Below are 21,652 nucleotides of genomic sequence, written 5' to 3'. Positions count from 1 at the left end.
CAGGCCCTAGAGCTTAGTTCACCTTTTATTTTCTTTATAACTGTGGTTGTAAATTCCATTTTTTTATTTTCCTCTCCTGACAGTGTTCAGTTGGAACACTGTACTACATTGTGTTCTGTAACATTATTAAGGATCACAGTGCAAACTACTACGAGGAAACAAATAGGAAACTTACACAATAATATAATTAAAAACAAGTAAAGTACAACTTTTAAAACTCTGCAATTCATGTTATTAGTGACACTGATGTACAGTTTCTCATTTCTACCTACGTAATTCCCTCATGTACTTGTGACTTTTCTCCAAATTAAATTTCCCTTTGATATATATAATAATAGTAGTTAATATTTATTGAACATTCCCTATTTGCTGATTCTCTCATATAAATTATAAAGTTTCTTATATAAAGTCGTTTATGAGGTGGGCACTGTCATTACCACCAGAAGGAGATGGAAGTTAAATAATTCAATTAATCTTGGTAGTCAAATTTTAAAACTCCACTTCCATTGATTTCTTGAAGATAGATTTGAAAATCTATTTAAAGTATATGTGTGTGTGTGTGTGTGTATGGCATAAAATAGGTCATTTAAATATCTTTTGAGGAAAAATAATAAATCTCTGCACAAACTTAGAATAGGACTAACTGAACCTCTGTAACCATGGCAATAAGTAGTAACTGGAAACTGCTTTTAAACCCAAAACCCAAAACAGCTCACCTCAGATCATATACTTCTGGAGGCTAATCAGTGTTGATGATTCCCTTCTGAATAACAAGTCAGGAGAGACATATTCAATAAGCCCACCTCTAAGTGTTAACCATCAACAAGTCTCACATGAGCAAGCATATTTCTTTCTCCCTCTTTTTTAATATTTATTTATTTATTCTCTTTTGTTGCCCTTGTTTTTTATTGTTGTAGTTATTATTGTTGTTGTCGTTGTTGGATAGGACAGAGAGAAATGGAGAGAGATGGGGAAGACAGAGAGGAGGAGAGAAAGACAGACACCTGCAGACCTGCTTCACCACCTGTGAAGCGAATCCCCTGCAGGTGGGGAGCCGGGGTTCGAACCGGGATCCTTATGCCGGTCCTTGCGCTTTGCGCCACCTGCGCTTAACCCGCTGCGCTACAGCCCGACTCCCTTTTTTTAAATATTTTTATTGAGGGGTTAATGATTTAAAGTACAGCCTTTAACACACAGGCAGAACCTTTTGTTTCCCCTTGATAGGTGTCTGGAAGATACTTGCTCCCTCAGCCTATAGCTCCTCTCCCATCACATATCAGAGCCCCAATGTTCCTTCATCCTGTACTTCTCCCTCCTTCCCCAGAATCCTTTGCTTTAGTGCAATGCACCCAGTCCAAGTTTCATTTTACAGTTTATCTTACTGTCTTTTCCTAAAGCTCCACATGAGTGAGATCATTTGGTGAAAGTAAGCATATCTCTTTTCTTTTCTGAGTATCTTTCTACAGATGATGTCAACAAATTTATACCCTACAAACAGTAGACTCTATCTTACCTAGATACCCTGTGTGGGAAGAGTTGTCTGCTCTGCTGGGAACACTGTGCTAAGAGCCATAACTCTCCCTCACTGTAATAAGCAATAGTTTCAGATTGGTCTTTTGATTTAAAAAACTAAATGCTTGCCTCATTTTCCTTTGACACTTAAATGGGTTAACTTCTTGGGAAACCTCAAATTGTATGAATCCTATGTACACAACCTCTCCTCTGGTAACTTTAAAAAGGTTCTAACCTATTCTTAGTTAAGTCTTAGTTGTTCGACTTTCATTTGAGGAACTGTATAGTGTATTGAGCTAATGTGATTTACTACTACGTATGGAAAGTGTGTGTGCTTGTGTGTGTGTACATATTTAAGATTTTTCTAAGAGGCCAGACTAATTCTGGCATATGAACTGCTACAGATTGAGTATAAGACCTCATGCATTCAAGTCCTGTACATATATTTTCCACTTTACTGGAAGAAGTTAATGGTTTATAGTATAGTTGTTGACACATAGATACAACCTCTCATCTCCCCATAATAGGTATCTGCAAGACACTTTCTCCCCCAGCCTACATCCTTTTCCATCATCATATATCAAGTCAGTGCTGGTAGTCCAGAAATATTCAGTAATACAATATTGTACCTACAGTACTGTAGCTTAAACACTGATCTCTAGGGACTGGATGGTGTCACACTGGTTGGGCACATATATTACCATGTACAAGAACATGGGCTCAAGCCCCCACCCGCAGGAGGAAGCATCATAAGTGACAAAGCAGTGCTGCTTTCCCCCTCCCTTCTCCTCTCAATTTCTGTCCTATCAAATAAATAAATAAATACCTTTAAAGAGAGTACAACACTCTTTAAAAAGTGAACTCTAAATGTCATAATTTCATGTAAAATAAAAATTCTTTACATAACATTTTTAGGTACCTGTATGCAATTCAAGTGCTCCCACAACAATAACAGGTTTCAATTCATCAATCTCCTGTTCAAAAGTAGCATAGTGTAGAATTTCTGATCTGATTTCAGTCAGAGAAGGATTGTTAGCCAAAAATTCCTGGAATAAGAAAATAATCAATGTTTTCTTCCACTTTTGAGACTATCTTGCACTTATAATTACAAATGGGAGCGGGGTTTGCAGGTAGTGGTGCATCAGTTGAGCGCACATGGTACCATACACAAGAACCTGGGTTCAAGCTCCTAGTGGGGGGGAGGGTGGGGCTTCACTAGTTCTATCTATCAGGCTGGAAGCTCAGAAAGGAAAGGAATGAACTGGCAGTACTGGTAGAGATAACTCAGAAAATTTAACTGTCTACCACAGATGGTTAGTCAGACTTCACTTTCCCAAAAGTGAAGGTAATTATGCTGAATGAAATAGGTAAAGAAGAGAACGACAAGCAAAGCAGGCAGTTTGCTCATCTGTGGAATACAAAGGACTACACCAAATAAAATTGAAAAAGAAGTGGTAGTCAAACTGTCTCTTAGACTTCTCAAGAATTATAGTGGTTAGAGAGGTTGAGGGGAAAAGGAGAATGTGATGATTCATGTATGGGTGTGAAATTATACCCTGGAAATTTTACAACTTTGTAAAACATTGTTAAATCACAAATAAATTTAACTTTTTAAAAGTTTTATAGAGTTTCTAAGCAAAACACAGCTAAGTCTATATAAGTGACTATCCTTTAAGTATCTGGCCTCTAGATAATGTTTAAAACATAATTTAAATAATTTTTTATTTCCTTTTTTTTTTTTTTTTGCCTCCAGGGTTATTGCTAGGACTCAGTGCTTGCACTATGAATCCCCTGCTCCTGGAGGTCATTTTATCCATTTTCATTGCCCTCGTTGTTGTTGTTATTTTTATTGTTGCCATTGCTGCTGTTGCTGGATAGGACAGAGAGAAATCAAAAGTGCAGGGAGATAAAGAGAGGGAGAGAAAGACACCTGCAGACCAGCTTCATCGCTTATGAAGCAAACCCCTGCAGGTGGGGAGCTGGGGGTATACTAAATTTTTTAAGTGAACTAAGCATGCTCTATCTATACCTCATTATCAAATGACACATGATAGAATATGATAGGTTCTTGACATTTATTAGCCCTTGGTCTCTGCTCCTGACTTCCTGTCATTGTCATTGATGGTTTCCTGATCCCCCCATGTGAGCTATAAATATACTATTAGAACTTAAACTGCAGCACAGGCAGAGGAAATCACCTTCACTTTCACATCCCGGTCTTCTGTCCAGAGTGTCTTGTACTTTTGAAAGTCCTGTAGGGCCTCGTGAGCTACTTTTCTTAGAGAGTTCACAGAGGAAGAAAGGAGGAGGACTAGTTTGGAAATATCCTTGTGCTCTGCTACACCTGGATAAAAATTCTTTAGCTTCCTTGGAGGAACAATCTCTTCGAATGATCCTGAAATCAAACGTTTTAGATGATTTTGAATTAATTCTGATATTCACCTTTAAAGATAATCAATTTATAGACTTTCTCAAACTGTATTTTTCTTTAAGGCCCTTTATCCAAGTAAGAGCTACTAACGCTATGTTTTATTTTTTGCTACACTATCATATCAGATCTTAAAATCTAGGTTTATTTAATGTGAAAACTATTATTCCAAAGAGAAAACTGAAAGATATCCCACAAACACCCCACCCCATTAAAAAAAAAAAAGACCTCCCCAATGAAGACGAAAAGAGTTAAATTGCTTCCCTGTAGAAGAGCATGATGATTAAAGGAGAGGAACCAAAAGATTTTATTTATTTACGCAAAAGACTTTAGGCCAGTTATTTAATTTTCACAGACATACTTGTGATGATTAAATAAAGCAACATATGTTTATCTTCAGCTCAGCATCTGCTGCATAGAGATCATGCAATCACACTTAGCTACCACTATAAACACCTCTCGCCAAAATCTGATCATGTCACTCAAAGACAATCAAAATTCTCAATTATTCTCCATCAAGCAAAGACCATACACGTACTATATTGCACCCAAATAGTGGTGGCTCACTTTTCCAAATCATGTAACAACATATTAGATCTCATGAGAAATTCCAGATTTCTAGCTTCTCTTTTGAAATAATCTGGTTGTACAAGGTGTCATGTTGCTGCATTGAAACAATTAGCTGAAGCTGAGTACCGTGTCTAACTGGGGCAACTCGGATGAATTTGTCCATCTCCTCTAAGTCCAGGACACTAACTTGCACTTTTTGGCCATTTTTTCTATTTTATTGGACAGGACAGAGATAAAGGGGAGATAGAGAGGGAGAGGGAGAGGGAGAGACAAAGAGACACCACTCGTGAATCATCCCCCTGTAGGTAGGGCACTCACTTGCTTTTTTGTCTTCTATCTAACTACTGTAATTGCATGTCTCATTAGTTCTGTACCCTCTTTTGCAGAGATACACTCCGTTATATAAATATACCACACTTTGTATATGAATCTCCTAGTTTTGGATGTCTAGATTATTAACAATTTGGGGTCATTATAAATAATGCAACATAAACATTCCCATATAACTCTTTACTTAAAACACATGATTTAATTTCTCTTGGGTAAGTTCATAGAGCTATATTTCCTCAGGTTTTCTGCTGCTAATTTTCTAATTTTTCTCTTCTAGACTGTGAACAAACCCATCCATTTGTCACAGTCCAAGAATCTATATATCTTTTCTTCTTAAAGATACTAAAGGTATACTCAACTTGTTTTCTTTGCATTCTAATAAGTGTGCAGTGATAATTCAATAAAAGGTACTCATTTGTATTTAACTGATGGTGACTATGTTTAAGTGAATGGAGGTGAATGGAGCTATAGCTAGAGAGGGGCAACTCTTTAAGGAACTGACAAACTATTTTCAAGGTGACTATACCTTTTTTACATTCCTACCAGCAGTGTATCAGGCATCCAGGGTCATTATCAATAATTGGTAGTATTGACTTACATTATTTTCTTTGCATTCTACTAAGTGTGTAGTGGTAACTCAACAAATGGTATTCATTTGTACTTAACTGACGGTTGCCAATGTTAAATATCTTTTCGTGTGTTTACTAATAATTCACATATCTTCTCTAATGAATTGTCTAATCTTTGAGCTCATTTTATGTACAGTGTGAGATGGTTGTTCAAGTTCACTTTTTGCATTTCTAGTTCTAATTGTGCCAGCATGTGGCTGGACTGTGTCTCTGAAACAAGTAATGGCTGTCCATCAGAAATACAATCTAGAAAGGGCTAATCTGCATTTTCCTAGATTACAATTCACTCATTCCAGTTCTCAGTAGCAGAACTTCTCCAAATGACAGAATTTATTTCATTGGTTGATCTCTGGCAATGACAATAAAGCAGTGACTTCATCAGCACATGGTGAAAAAAGTAAGCGCAATCAAGCATATGGACCATATTCACAAAGTCATTCATTCTGTCTTCAAGTTAAAGGACAATGCAAAAGCATCAGGCATCTTAGTATCAGCAACCAATACTTACTTGTCTGTCCCTAGAGTCACACTGATTGACCTCTATGTTCAAAATACAATTGTCACTACATCATCCATCATCATTTATCTGGAATCTCATTTATTTGTGAGCTTTTGTGTCTGCTTCTAAAATCCTATGTCCTCTTTTTTCTTTTTTTTTTTTTTTTTGCCTCCAGGGTTATTGCTAGGGGCTCTGAATCCACTGCTCCTGGAGGCCATTTTACCCATTTTTGTTGCGCTTGTTGTTGCTATTGTTATTGTTGTTATAGCTGTTGTTGTTGTTATTATATAGGACAGAGAGATCAAGAAAGGAGGAGAAGACAGAGAGGAGGAGAGAAAGCTAGACACCTGCAGACCAGCTTCACCACTTGCGAAGTGACCCCCCTGCAGGTGGGGAGTCGGAGCCTCAAACCAGGATCTTTACACCGGTCCTTGTGCTTTGCGACATGTGTACTTAACCCACTATGCTACTGCCCGGACCCCTCCTATGTTATTGTTCTTGCTTTACTTTTCCATTCTGGAAAAGGATAACCTTCAGTAACTTTATGGAAAATGCTGTATGAGGAAAAAAATTAAGATATTGCATGTCCATCATCATACTTGGCTGATAACTCAGCACACGCGACTCTTATTTTCAAAGTTCTTGATAAGTCTAGATTCTTCTACCTACAGTTTTTTGTTTCATATTTAACCTTTTATTGTAGTAGAAAGATGTAGCAGAAGAACTAGGGAGGAAATGAAAAATAATGGCAAGGGTCAGCAAGATAGTTCACATAGGATTGTGCCTGTTTTGTCATGCATGAGAGTCAGGTACAAGCATTAGTTCCCACAGCACTAAAGGGAGTTCTGGTGCTGTGGTGTCTATGGGTCTCTGTCTCGCTCTATCTTAAGAACTTGGCCCAGAGGCTGGGCTTTGGTTCAACAGTTAAGCACACATAGTATTATGCACAAGCAGTGAAGTAGGTCAGCAAGTATGTATTTTTCCTCTCTCCATCTTTATCTTCCACTCCCCTCTCAATTTCCTTCTGAGGAAAAAATGGCCACCAGAAGTGGTGGATTTCTAGTGCCAACACCGAGTCCCAGCAATAACTCCAGAGGTAAATATATATATATATTAAACAAAAAGTTAGCCCAGATAAAAAGAAAAGTTGGCCCACAGCAGTGAAATTCCTACAATGAATAATAATAACAAGAATAAGAATATAAACATTGGGTTAAAGATCAGAAAACTGAATTCTTTTCAGAATGGTCAATACATTGGATTTAGAAAAATCATTTAGAAAAATGGATTTAGAAAAAGTAGATTTAGATTTAGAAAAAGTATTTAGACTCTCTGAAAAAAGGAAAGATTGAATATTAATTTGCTAACTATGTTATATGTATTGTAGATCCATTCATTAGGTATTTCCTCAGATTTTCTGCTGCTAATTTTCTAAGTTTTCTTCTAGATCCTGAACAAGTCCAGCCATTTGTCACAGTCCAAGAATCTACATATCTCTTCTTCAGATCATTTCTCCTTCCTTCAAAATGATATACCCCTTGAAGATCTTCTTACGAGGGAAAATTTCCTTCTTGGTGTTTACAACTGAGTAAACTATCGGGTAGTAGAGGTTCATTTTCATTTCATACCAATATATATCAAGTCAGCTCATTATAGAATAGGTCCTTTGAGAATGTCATACATCAGAAAGGATAGGGGCAACAAATGGTGAAGAGGTTGTGATGGAGTAAAGGAATCCTTCTGTGCTGCTGGTGGGAATGTAAATTGGTCCAACCCCTGTTGAAAGCAGTCTGGAAACCTATCAGGCTAGAAATAGACCTACCCTATGACTTGGTAATTCTCCTCCTAGGGATATATCCTAAGGAATCAAACACACCAACCCCCAAAAATTTATGTATACCTATGTTCATAGCAGCACAATTTGTGGTAGCCAAAACCTACAAGCAACCTAGGTGTTCAACAACAGATGAATGGCTGAGATATATATACATATACATATACATATACATATACATATACATATACATATACATATACATATACATATACATATACATATACATATACATATACATATACATATACATATACATATACATATACATATACATACACTTGGATATTAAGAATGATGAATTCACATTTTTTACCTCATTTTGGATGGAGCTTGAAGGAATCATGTTAAGTGAAATAAATCAGAAAGAGAAGGATGAATATGAGACAATCTCACTCATAGAAGAGATTCAAAAGGCCAACAGACATATGAAAAAATGTTCCAAGACACTGATTGTCAGAGAAATGCAAATAAAAACAACAATGAGATATCACTTCACTCCTAGAACTCATAGAAGTTGAGAAATAAGAACAGAAAGGGGGAAACGCAAAGTAGAACTTGAACTAAGTTTAGTGTATTGCACCAAAGTAAAGGACTCTGGGAGCAAGGGGAGGGTTTACAGTCCTGGTGCTTAATGGTGGAGGAGGACCTAGGATGGGGGTGAGAGTGTTTTACAGAAAACTGAAAAATTCTACACATGTACTTACAACTGTATCTATTGTAAACCATTAATCCTCCAATTAAAATACATATTAATAAAAAGTCAGACTCACAGTTGAAAAGAATAGAATGATGGTTACCAGAGACTGGAAGTGGAAGGACAGGAGATATTGATCAAATAAGGCAAACTTTCAATTATAAGATAAATAAGCTTTGGAAATCTACTGTACCTGTACCGAACAGTAACAATTAAAGCACTGTATAGTTGAAATTTGCAAGAGAATAAAGAAATCTCAAGTGCTCTCATCACACACACACTAATAAAAAGAAAATGGAAGGTAATGCTTTTGTTACTTTGTGGTAATATCTTCACATACCCATATATCAAACATCATAAATATAAAAATTTTATTTGCTAAAGATAATTTTTAAATTTTTTCAATGTGACCTAATAGCCAAAAAAAAAAGAAAAAAAAAAAAAAGCACAAAGAAACAATTTGGCTTTCCATACAAGAAAGTAGTCAAGTATCAAGTATGTCCATGAAATTTGAATCAGTATCAAAACACACCCATAATTATACCAATAGACTTTCTCTACAAGGAACACATGACCTGGATCTTCTTTTTTTTAATATTTATTTATTTTCCTTTTTGTTGCCCTTACTGTTTTATTGTTGTTGTACTTATTATTGTTGTTATTGATGTTGGCTTTGTTAGATAGGACAGAGAGAAATAGAGGAGGGGAAGACAGAGAAAAGGAGAGAAAGATAGACCCCTGCAGACCTGCTTCACCACCTGTGAATCGACTCCCCTGTAGGTGGGGAGCCAGGGGCTCCAACTGGAATCCTTATGCAGGTCCTTGTGCTTTGCACCATGTGCGCTTAGCCCACTGCGCTACTGCCCGACTCCCATGACCTGGATCTTCTAACCCATATTATAGCAAATTAATCTTGTCAGAACAAATTCAGTGCTTAAAGTAGCTTAGAACTAGGGTTGATTTTAAATTTTAACTTTAAACCTAAGCTTATATTAGTAGAACAATGATATGGTTCATCCATGACCACAGCCTAGAAAGAAACATGTGAATTTCATCTTTGAGATGGAAGAAAACGTTATTTTGATGCAAAATTTAATAAATATATAAAGTGATTTTTTTAAAACCATAAACTGTCATACCCAGGAAAAATCAGAAAGATCATCTACTAATAGTTATAAGTGAGATTTCCTTTAACATCCTTACTGTCATCCTTCTTCAGCTGTTTTCCTGTGCTTGGATGGGTTATCTCAGTATTGGGACTGGACATCACATTCTTGACATGACGGGTCTGCTGCTGTCCCCAGTGAGCCACACCTCTGCTAACCTCCAGGGTTAACTGGATCATTCTGTTAATGGCTTGCTGAATGTCATCCAAACTAGGAACCATCACCTATGGAATGAAGAAACAAGTTTCTGGTAGTGGCAGTACATAGTATATACCATCCATCGGGATATCCCCTCTGACTCTCACTATTCCTTTTTTCACTGGGTGGGAAGAGACTCCACTAGCCCAAAGGGAGACTGCTCTGAAGAGAGAATTTTTGGAAGAGAATCAACAACTAGACTATATGCGCAGGCTTTCTTCCTTTGATCAAACCCCGCAGGCAAAAAGGTCAAACATAATGCTGGTCATCCTGTCCCTGTACATGTGGCTGAATGTACTCAAAATTATGCACCATGTGTTGGGTGTCCATGAAGCTAAGGAACTAAGGAAGCTATAGTGCCACAATACTGAGTTCAGTTCTTCATTCTTTTCATTTCTGAAGCATCAGGGAATGAACCCAGGGCTTTGTACACACTTGATATCACTACTGAGGAGTCTCCCTCGCACAGTTTTTCTCTGTTTTAGAGAGGAAAGGGTCAAACAGTGTTGCACCCTATACAAGAGACACATTCCACACACAAGGACCCAGATTCAACCTCCTGCTCCCCATTTGCAAGGAGGAAGCTTCACAAGTGGTGAAGCAGTGCTGCAGGTGTTTCTCTTTCTCTCTTCCTCCCTATCTTCCCCCACCCCTCAATTTCTCTCTGTCCTGACAAATAAAAAGAAGACAGCAGGAAACTTTCCCTTTCTCTATAAAGCCCATACATCTCCCAGTCCTGGAACCTCTAGGGCGGGGCTCACTTTCCTGCATGCTTCTCTCAAGTCATACCAACTGATACTGCATCTGTTGGTCCCAACCTAATCAATGCAACCAGCACCACACAAGAAGGCACAAGAGTATTATGGTGACAGGAAATATGCTCTTTCTTTCTGTACTGCCATCCTTACAGAGTGCCTCCAAGTGAGGGTAGAAATTTGGACATACAGCATGGTCAAAAATGAATTAACTTTTATAACAAGGTTTTAATGTTTATGTTTTTGTTGAGACAAAGAGTCAAAGATACACAGGACTCGGAGCCTGGCTGGTGTTCTCCTCTTAGAGTAAACATGCTACAATATGCAAGGACCAGAGTTCAAGTTTCCCAGTCCCCACATTCAGGGTAAAGTTTCACAATCAGGGGAGTAGTGCTGTGTGTGTCTCTCTTGCTCTCTCCCTGTCTATCTCCCACACCCATCTCAATTTATCTCTGTCTCTGTCTAATAAATAAATAGTAGATAGAATGAAGAAGTTACCTTAAAAGAAAGTTCACTGCTAATTCAAAGGGACATGAGTCTATGTTCATAAATGCTTTATTCATAAAATTAAGGAGTTGAAGCAATCTTAATGTCAATTTTCAGATGACTAAACACAAAAATTACAGAATATATCTCCATGGAAACTACAATTTGAAAAAAAAATGTATTGCATCCTTAGAGGCTAAAATGAATGAAATAGGAAGTGATTGTGATTAGTGAAGTAAATAAGGAGGTAAAAGACAACTACCAGATGGCTTTCTCATCTGTGGAATATAGAGAATTAAAACAAATGAACTTGAAGGGGGAAAAAGGAGTAATTAAAGTGTCTCTTAAGCTTGTGAAAACTATGATGGTTATCTGGGGGAGGGCAGAGTTTTGCTGGTGGGTGCAAATTACAAGTAAGTTTTTTTTTTCTTTCTTTCTTTCTTTCTTTCTTTTTTCTTTTTCTTTTTGCCTCCAGGGTTATTGATGGGGCTCAGTGCCTGCACTAGGAATCCATTGCTCCTGAAGGCCATTTTTCCCATTTTGTTGCCCTTGTTGTTACCCTTGTTGTTGTCATTATTGTTGATGTCATTGCTGTTGGATAGGACAGAGAGAAATCAAGAGAGCAGGGGAGACAGAGAGGATGAAAGAAAGACAGACACCTGCAGACCTGCCTCCCTGTCTGTGAAGTGACACCCCTGTAGGTGGGGAGCCAGGGGTTCAAACCGGGATCTTTATCTGGTCCTTGTGCTTTGCGCCATGTGCACTTAACCCACTGCACTACCACCTGACCCCTTGTAAGATTTTTTTTTAATTCAGTACTAATACTATGCTTCTTAAGCATCTTACTGAAATATTATTTCATTAACTTTGAATATTTAATAATGCTTACCACATTAGGAATTGCAAGATGCACTTCAGTTTTTATAAAGGAAATAACATCATCAGACCGTTTTCGTCCATAAAGGCTGTAATGGATAGACGTTTAACTTAGAAATTTTAACTTAAATTTTCATAATTGATTTTGCTACAATTTCAATTCTAAAGATAAAATCTATTCTACAAATACCGAATAACATGAAGAAAATAATATTTACAATAGAGTCACACATAAAAAGAAGTTAAGATAGCACAATAATTTAATATTATTAGAAGTCAAACATTTGATATATATATATATACATATATGCTAGTATTTCAATATTGCGCTCTCTTTCTCTGTAATAATGTTAACTAGGCATACATCTTGGTCCTAACTTTATAATAGATGCCAGATCAGATAAAAAAAAAAACATATCTTTACATATAAAGACATATTGTAGATAGACAGATAGATAGATTGATTGACTGACTGGTTGACTGAATGATTAAACAGAAGGTTTCTGGGCAGAGTTATACCAAAACTACCTTTTTAAACACTACCATAGGTACAGACACACAGATGCAAATAATGAAGGAAACACATCAGTTCAGCAAATTAATTTTATGACTTCCCATTACCTTGACCTCTCTCCCTGATTGCATCACAGACAAAAATATAATAAGTTCAAACTTTCCAAGAAATACTATCATTACACATGGGGGGGGGGGGGAGAAGTAGAAGCAAGGAGGAGATCAAAGAAAATATGCAGGCTTGCAATTCAAAGTGAGACCCAAATTCAGCATTCAATACCAATGGCAGCCAGATAAACATACTATTTGTTGGGCATTATGCCCTGCTCCATCGTTGACACTATGGTCTATTTACATAATCATTGTTTTGCCTGAGACCTGCCCTGCCTGCAGGGCATTGTTAGAACCTTCGCAACAGCTGCTATGGAAGCTTTCTACATTCGCACTCTTTTCTTTTCTCCACCCCTCCTCCTAGCCATTTCCTTTTCCCACTTGACACATCCGGTTAAAGAGATATATAAAAAGTGTTGTCTCTGATCAATAACAGCATTACACTGCGTTTCCGCTCAGCCACGAGTGGCACTATTAAAGCCTTTTGAACTTAAAAAAAAAATCAAGCAAAGGTGTGGGGTGTGGGTGTGGAGGGAAGGGAAGGCATGAGCTAACAAATGAACTAGTACAGGTAATCAACAGCACCACAGATATCCAGTAACTTAACTGACAAAGTACAGAAATATTTTAAGAAACTCTCCAAAATTTTAGATGTGAAACATGCAGAAAAATCTTTTAAAAAAGAAAAGGATTTGTTACTTATTGAATGCTTAATGGATGCCAGGTGCTTTTCCAAATATGTTCCATAAATAAACACATTTCATCCCCTCATTAACTTTGTGAAGCAGAGCCTATCACTGTTGTTTCCATTTTGTAGAAGAGGAAGTTAAGGTAGGATAGAGAGGTTAAGTAATTTACAGGTGATCAGTCAGAGCTGCTAACTGCCTAGAACCCTGAAGATAGTATATATAGGGGTACAATCCCTATATATACTAAAAGCATAACCTTGCTCTGAACAATAGACTTGTTTTCACCTTAAAGAGATTCTCCATGTGCCCAACAGGATTCTTGGAAAACAATATAATTTGCAAGTTTCCAGGCTACAGGAGGAAATTTGTAAGCATCAAAACAATAGGTTGTTACTTAGAAGAACAGAACTAGTAGGCCTCCCAACTCTTCATCTGCACTATTCCAGCCTTTAGATCCATGATTGTTCAACAATTTGTTTGGCTTTGTATGTTAACTCTCTTTCCAGCCACCAGGTTCCAGATGCTACCATGATGCCAGACCAGACTTCCCTAGACAGATGACCCTACCAATGTGTCCTGGAGCTGACAGATTCCCCAGAGCTCCACCCCACTAGGGAAAGAGAGAGACAGGCTGGGAGTATGAATCGACCAGTCAATGCCCATGTTCAGCGGGGAAGCAATTACAGAAGCCAGACCTTCAACCTTCTGCATCCCACAGTGACCTTGGGTCCATACTCCCAGAGGGTTAAAGAATAGGAAAGCTATCAGGGGAGGGGATGGGATACGGAGTTCTGGTGGTGGGAATTGTGTGGAGTTGTACCCCTCTTATCCTATGGTTTTGTTAATGTCTCCTTTTTTAAATAAATAAATAATAAAAATAAAAGAACAGAACTAGCAAGAGAACGCTTATCTGAAAAGGAAAACAAGTGAAGCTGATGAAGCAGAATTTATAACCAGTGAGGGAATGTAAGAGATCATTCTTCTAATTGACCAAAACTATTGATAGAATTCACATGCAAGAGCAAAGGAAAAGACATTTCAGACAAGAGAAGCTTTTGAAATGTGGCACCCAAGGGGTAGGGTGGTGGTGCATTTGGTTTGCTACAATGCACAAGGATCTACACTCAAGTCCCTGGTCCCAACCTGCAGGAGGAAAGCTTTGTGAGTAGTGAAACAGGGCTGCAGCTATCTCTCTCTTCCTCTCTATCTCCCATGCCCTCTTGATGTCTGGCTGTCACTATCCAATAAATAAAGATTGGAAAAAAAGAAGAAGAAATGTGGTACCAATATATACCTCTTAAAAAATACTGAAGTAGTGCAAAACTTGTGAACAATAGCATAGTGGTTATGCCTGAAGCTCCAAAGTCCCAGGTTTAATCCCCTCCACCAACATAAGCCAGAGCTGAGAAGTGCTCTGTTAAAAAAATAATAATAATAATACTTGAGAACCAAGGCCTACTTGAGTTAAGACTTCAAAAATGCCTCTTTGTACTAAACACATCACAACATAAAGGGCATGAGAGGGCTCCAACGTAAAATAAGGATGTCCATAAGTTAAAATGTATCAGAAACACAGAAATAGGGCTAGGGCTGACAAAAACAACTCACTTGGATAGTATGCTGTTTTGCTATGTGCACAACCCAGGTTCAAGCCCAGCCCCCACTTCATTTAAGGAAGCTTTGGTGCTGTGGTCTCAGTCTCTCCCCCACCCCTCTCTCTCCCTCTCTTTCTCTCCACCCCTGTGCCTTTGTCAGTGTCTTCTATCTGAAAAAGTCATCCTGAGTAGCAAAGAACCACTGATGACAAAAATAAATAAAAATTTAAATATGGGCTAGGAAGATAGCTCACCACATAGGATGCGTACGTTACCATGTGTGTGAACAGCCCAGGTTCCAATACCACATATGGAGTGCCAAGCATGGGGAAAGGAAGACTCAGTGCTGTGGTACCTCTCCCTCTCAGTCTCTCTGTTACTCTATCTGAATGAAAATAATTATGAATAGACATGAGCCCGAGGTCAGAACAATGGAGTTTACAGTTAATGGTATTTATATACTCTTCCCATATTTGGGAGCTTCTCTCTGCCCTGATCCAGCTTTCTAGTCCTATTCTCAACTCTGATACCATCTTCCCAGACAATACTCTTAGCTCACCTGCATGTTAGCTGTCAGGCTCAGGCAAAAATTAGTAAAGTCATGGGCCCCTTGGAATATACCTAAAATAGATTTCCTAGATCCTTCCAACATGAAGAACCCAAATCTCATCTATTATGTTCTTACCTTTAGGTTCCTGATTATTAAACAATTTGTTCTAATTTATATCTTACTGTTTCTCAGCCACCAAGTTGCAAATGCTACCATGATGCCAACCTGACTTCCCAAGGCAGACAACCTCACCAATGTGTCCTGAAATCCCACCTCTCTGAAACCCTGCCCCACCAGGGAAGGATAAAAAGAGGCAGGGAGTATGGATCAATCTGCCAACACCCATGTCCAGTGGAGAAGCAATTACAGAAGCTAGACTTTCCACCTTCTGCACCCCATAAACTCCTTTGGTCCATACTCCCAGAGAGATAAAGAATAGGGAAACTTTCAATAGAGGGGAGGGGGTATAGAACTCTGGTGGTGGAAATTGTGTGGAATTGTACCCTTTTTATACTACAATCTTGTCGATCATTATTAATTAAATCATTAATAAAAAAAAAAAAAAGGAAAGAAAATGCCACCCAGGAGAGGTGGAATTACGCATGTGAAAAGCACAGTTTTGTAACAAAGAAGGAAAAGTAACCACAAAAATACCCTGTGTGGGCTTATATGGAACTGAAATTATTCCAACTGAGATGGAATCTCAGCTTGTATTGTTACCTGATGCCAGAAATAAAATGAAGTTTCACTACTTATGAAGTGAGACAAAACAGCAGCAAAGCAATCTGTCAACCAACTGCATACATCTACATTTTCAGAAAATGTGGGCCTGGATGACAGGCAAATTGCACCCTCAGTAAGGAACTAAACTGAGTCACTGTGTGCTCCCTTAGGTGAATCTGCTATATTCCAGTATCCCTTCAGAAGGCAAGACCATGACCAAACAAGACTTGGTTCTGGAGTCAAGGTTTATAGGGTCATGTAGAGGCAAAAGTGAAACTCCAAGACAAGGGGAAGAATAAAAGAGGTGAAAGAAAGAAAGAGAGAGGGGGGAAAGGGGGAGGGAGGGAAAGAGAGAAAAGAATGGAGGGAGGGAGGGAAGGAGAGAGGGAGGAGAGGAGGGAGGGAGGCAGGGCCGGAACTCAAGGAAAATCTACAAACTAAAATCCCAATAAGCATGGTTAAGCATAACAGTAAGGAAGAAAGCTAAAGATATCAAGAATTGATGGGCCCCACATAGGACCTTGCCCTCAACTTGGATCAACAACAGTAGAGAATGTTCCATCCTCTGAAAGGAGTATGGACAACATACTCTATGCTACACCTGAGGAAGATGGGTCGATATTGGGGCAGCTTGGAATGTTCCTACTCATGACCACAGAATGTGAGCTCAGACCTACAGGGATGCAGAGGTCACATAGGCTCCTAAGCTGAATGTGGGCCCCAGACCACATCAAATTGATGGGGTTTACAGTCAACAATATTTATACCCCTTTCCCATATTAGGAAGCGACTCTCTTCCCTGATCCAGCTTTCTGTCCCTTTTCCAGCTGTGACATCACCTCCCCAGACAATAACTTGGATCCACCTGCATATCAGATTTCAGGCTCAAAGGAAAAAAAAACTAGTATAGCTACAGGCCCTTTGAAATATAACTAAAATATGCCTACTAGCTATCTACAAAATGGAGGCCCCCCCCCCCAACACTTCATCTGCACTATTCCAGCCTTTAGATCCATGATTGTTCAACAATTTGTTTGGCTTTGTATGTTAACTCTCTTTCCAGCCACCAGGTTCCAGTTGCTAGCATGATGCCAATCAGACTTCCCTGGATAGACGACCCTACCAATGTGTCCTGGAGCTGACAGATTCCCCAGAGCCCCACCCCACTAAGGAAAGAGAGATAAAGGCTGGGAGTATGGATTGACCAGTCAATGCCCGTGTTCAGCAGGGAAGCAACTACAGAAGCCAGACCTTCAACCTTCTGCATCCCACAATGACCTTGGTTACATACTCCCAGAGGGTTAAAGAATAGGAAATCTATCAGGAAAGGGGATGGGATACGGAGTTCTACTGGTGGGAATTGTATGGAGTTGTACCCTTCTCATCCTATGGTTTTGTTCTCCTTTTTTAAATAAATTTTTTAAAAAATTTTAAAAAGGAAATCAAGAACTGAAACAGAAACTTCTTCCAGATAAATTTCAATGCAGAGACATGTGACAAGCATTAAATGAATATACTAGAAACGTTCAAGGAGATAAATGAAAGCTGTCTTCCAAAAATTAACCAATTGGTATGCTAGAAAGGGCAGAAAAGATACAATGTCTGGAGGATAAATTAAAATATTTAAGGTGCTACAGATGAAATTATCTTTAGATCAGATACAGAAATATGTGCCTATAATATAGCCTAGGAGGAAAAAAAAGGCAAAGTGTATGATAGAATAGCTAAGAGACTAGAAGGAGCGAACAAGAATCACTGACATCTGAAATGAGCACATGTCCATTGTGCCCAGGACAACTCTAGGTTAGGTCTGTCCTGATGCTTCATCTGCATAGTGACTCTTCATTCTAAAAAGTGTCTTACTTGGAACAATGACTTATGTGGTTAAGCTATTCAAAATTCAGATACTAGGAGTTCCATAAGAGAATTACTAGATTCAACAACTAAGGAAAATGTTACTGATTGTTCTGGAATTAAGGAATGCTCTATTAGCCTTCAAATAGAAAAGTAGACTATGAGAACAAAGGAGGCCTACATAAAGGAACAGTCACACAATGGAAAAAAAACTGCAGAACTCAAAGGATAAAAAACAATCCTCAGACTCAATGAAGACATCTCATTATTAACAATATACATCAGTAAAAAGTGTTGAGATATAAACTGAAAACTTCTTTTTTATCTTTTATTTGTTTATTGGATAGACACAGCCAGAAATTGAGAGGGAAGGGGGTGATAAACAGGGAGAGAGACAAAGAGACACCGGCAGCACTGCTTCACCACTTGTGAAGCTTTCCTCCTGCAGGTGGGGACTAAGGACTCAAACCTGGGTCCTTGCGCACTGTAACATGTATGCTCAACCAAGTGTGCCACCACCTAGTCCTGTAAACTGAAAACTTTTATCAAGTTAACTTTCCATGAAAGTATGAATGCAATTAATGGAAGGGGGTGGTTTTCAGAGTCAAAATGAAGACTAGAGGCCAGAGAGACAGCTCAGCTGGTAAAGTACCTCCTTTGCATGTGTATGATCCAGCGTAAAGGCCCAGTATACCACATGGGAGCACTACAGTACTGACAGAATCTTTCCCTCTCTCACTATATCTGGAAAAAAAAGAAGAAGTCGGCCCAAAGCAGTGAAGCTGAGAGGGAAGCTAGAGAGAATTCAGAAAATTTTAGCCAAGGGGAATTCCAGTAAACTTGCCCACTCATTCCTGGTCGTGAAGGACAAGATTCCCCTTCTCCCTCATTCCTGGAAAACAAGATTCCCTATGAATACCTGACTGTGATAACTGCTCCTACTGATTCTGTAACCCGAGGCTAACTTAGCTTGCTTCCAAGCCATGGTATAAAGATAATGTTACCATGCCCACTCGGGGAGTGAGTGATCTCAACTCTCGGTCTCCAGTGAAATAAACTCCTTTCTCTTTCATCCATATTGGCTCCAGTCTCCTCAAATTCCAGTGTCTTTCCCTAACAAAGCCCCAGCAACAACAACAAAAGTGCCTGTATGTATATGTATATACATATACATATATATATGTATATACATATATATGTATATAGATACATATATATATGTATATAGATATATATGACTAATTGAGTTTTCCCCTATACTCCCTTATTAAGGAACATAGTATGGCACAAAAAATAATTAAGAACCCAGAGATTTTAACAAGCATGTGAGTAAATAAGGTTTTTGAGAATTCAAAAATAAGAACACACTAAAACGTCAAACAGTTAATGATGATATAGGTATAGCTTATGGAGTAAAGCATGCTACAGCCCTTGTAATCAGAGGTAAAATGCGGGAAAATGAAAAAAATTAGAAATTTTTAAGAGCTAGAGCAAGATATGTGTATTCTAAATTTTAGGATACACATATTAGAACCTAAACAAAGAAAATGAAATGAAAAATTATCCACCCCAAAGATAAGAGACAATGAAATTAATCAAAGAAAAGGAAGAACACTAAATGTCATAAGTAAATGCAAACAGATTAAACTGTACTAAGAGACAATGATAATCAATTTGAATAAAAGTAATCAGATTTATAACTCTGCAAGGTAATGATTATTAACTAGAACTTACTGTACTGATCATCGTTTCACAATAAAAGGTGCATAGTGTGCACCTTAAATTAACACAGCGACATATACCAATTCTATTCAGTAAAACTGGAGAAGGCCAGCAATATAGCTCACCTGAATAGTATACCTGCTTAAGTATGCATGCAACCCAAATTTGACCTCAGCCTTCATTATATTACAGAAAGCTTCAGTACTATGGGACTTTTCCTTTCTTTATCTCTCTATGTCTCTTCTGAAAAAGTCAGCCTATAGAAGTGAAGTCCAAGTGACAGCAACAACAAAACAAAACAAAAAAAAGCCGGGGGGGGGGGAGTTCCAGAAGATGCATTGTTATTAGTCTCACAGAGAAATAAAAGGTCTGAAAGCGAAGCACTATACTCTATAAAATTTGTATTTTTAAAGTACAGTAAGAGAATAAAAATAAACTAGACAGGTATATGATGCTTTTAAGACAAAAATGTTTAAATTACAGAAAAAGATATAACAAATGAGAAGATACACAAAAATCTGGGAAAGTAAATGATATGGAAAGATATGATGCAAGGATGACATCAACTGTGTATAAAGATAAAGAACCACAGTCACTGCCTTATAGTGAAGAATACATATTCCCTAGAGTCTGACGTTCCACATTTGGCAGGTACAGGTGGAAACAAGTACAAGAGCAATCACAAAGACTTCACTCAAGACAATCCAAACTTGACCATGACCCAAATGATCATCACCAGCAATATGGGTACACAGATTGTTCATGGTCCAACCATAGAGAAGTGAAAACTACATAACATAGACAAATCTCAAAAACAATACCAAATATAGTTCAAAACTGAAAAAATTAAATATACATTGATTAGGGATACAAACTGTAAAGACAGTCAATAGTAAACACCAATTTCAGGTTTATATTTACATGTAGGTAGACAAAGAGGAGCAGTAATGGAATTGATAAGTGATCTTTCTCTTAGCCTGGGTGTTAGGAACATAATTATTAATTTAATCAATCTCTCTCTTTTTTTTTTCCTTTGCCACTAGAGTTATTAGCTGGGGCTCAGTGCCTGCACTATGAATACACTGCTTCCAGTGGCCATTTTTTTCATTTTTTTCTTCTAATTTTTATTAGACAGAGAGAAATTGAGAGAGAATAGGGAGATAGAGGGATAAAAAAGACAGACATCTTCAGATCTGATTTACTATTCATGAAGCAGACCCTCTGCAAGTAGGAAACAGGGGCTCAAAGCCAAGTCCTTGTGCTTGGTAATATGTGTGCTTAACTGGGTGTGTCACCTTCCAGCCCCCATTTAATCATTGTCTTTATACCAATACTATTACATTTAAGATTCATACAGTCTCTTCATAAATGTTATATTTCAATTTTTGTGCTAATTGTATTTTTTAGACAAGAGAGAAACAAAATCATAGAGAAACAGTGAAAGAGATCACAGCACCAAAGCTTCCTTCAGTGTGGTGAAGCTGGATTCAAACCTGGAAGGTTCACATGGCAAAACATCACACTATTCAAATGAGCTATTTTTCTGGCCCTGATTTTGAAAATCAATAAAAATTTAATCTGCAAGTAGCATTTTGTTATAATAGATAGTATTATCAGATTTATTTAGCACATTTTCAACTTGCCTGGAAACAAATATTCTTCTTTTCATTGTGTCCAAAGACAGCCTTGTAGCTTTTTGAAGACTGTCTAATAGTTGATGAGAGAAAAAAGCATAAACTTCTTTACATTCCTGTAGTATGAAATCATAACAAATTTAGTACAAAAAGTAAAAACATCCTCCAAAGCAATAATACATACAATATTAGAGTAATATGTGAACAATAAAAAAGTATAAACTATTAATCTCAACTACATTGTAGAAATAAGTTCCATTCTATGTTACTTTTTATAGTAT

At 37.9% G+C, this 21,652-nt stretch overlaps 1 protein-coding gene across 1 annotated transcript in view; it reads right to left on the bottom strand.

Moving 5' to 3' along the window:
• Positions 1-21,652, bottom strand: part of DNAH8 (dynein axonemal heavy chain 8) — a 429,487-nt gene that overhangs the window by 313,521 nt on the left and 94,314 nt on the right. The window contains exons 23-27 of the mRNA XM_060190815.1: positions 21,381-21,487; positions 11,994-12,069; positions 9,703-9,889; positions 3,711-3,907; positions 2,432-2,558 (exon numbers count right to left, since the gene is read on the bottom strand). Coding sequence (XP_060046798.1) covers positions 2,432-2,558; positions 3,711-3,907; positions 9,703-9,889; positions 11,994-12,069; positions 21,381-21,487 — 694 coding nt within the window. The remainder of the gene's footprint in view (positions 1-2,431; positions 2,559-3,710; positions 3,908-9,702; positions 9,890-11,993; positions 12,070-21,380; positions 21,488-21,652) is intronic.

This window comes from Erinaceus europaeus, chromosome 4, assembly GCF_950295315.1.
Source record: "Erinaceus europaeus chromosome 4, mEriEur2.1, whole genome shotgun sequence".
NCBI lineage: Eukaryota > Metazoa > Chordata > Mammalia > Eulipotyphla > Erinaceidae > Erinaceus > Erinaceus europaeus.
This window is presented reverse-complemented; position numbering and strand designations above follow the sequence as displayed.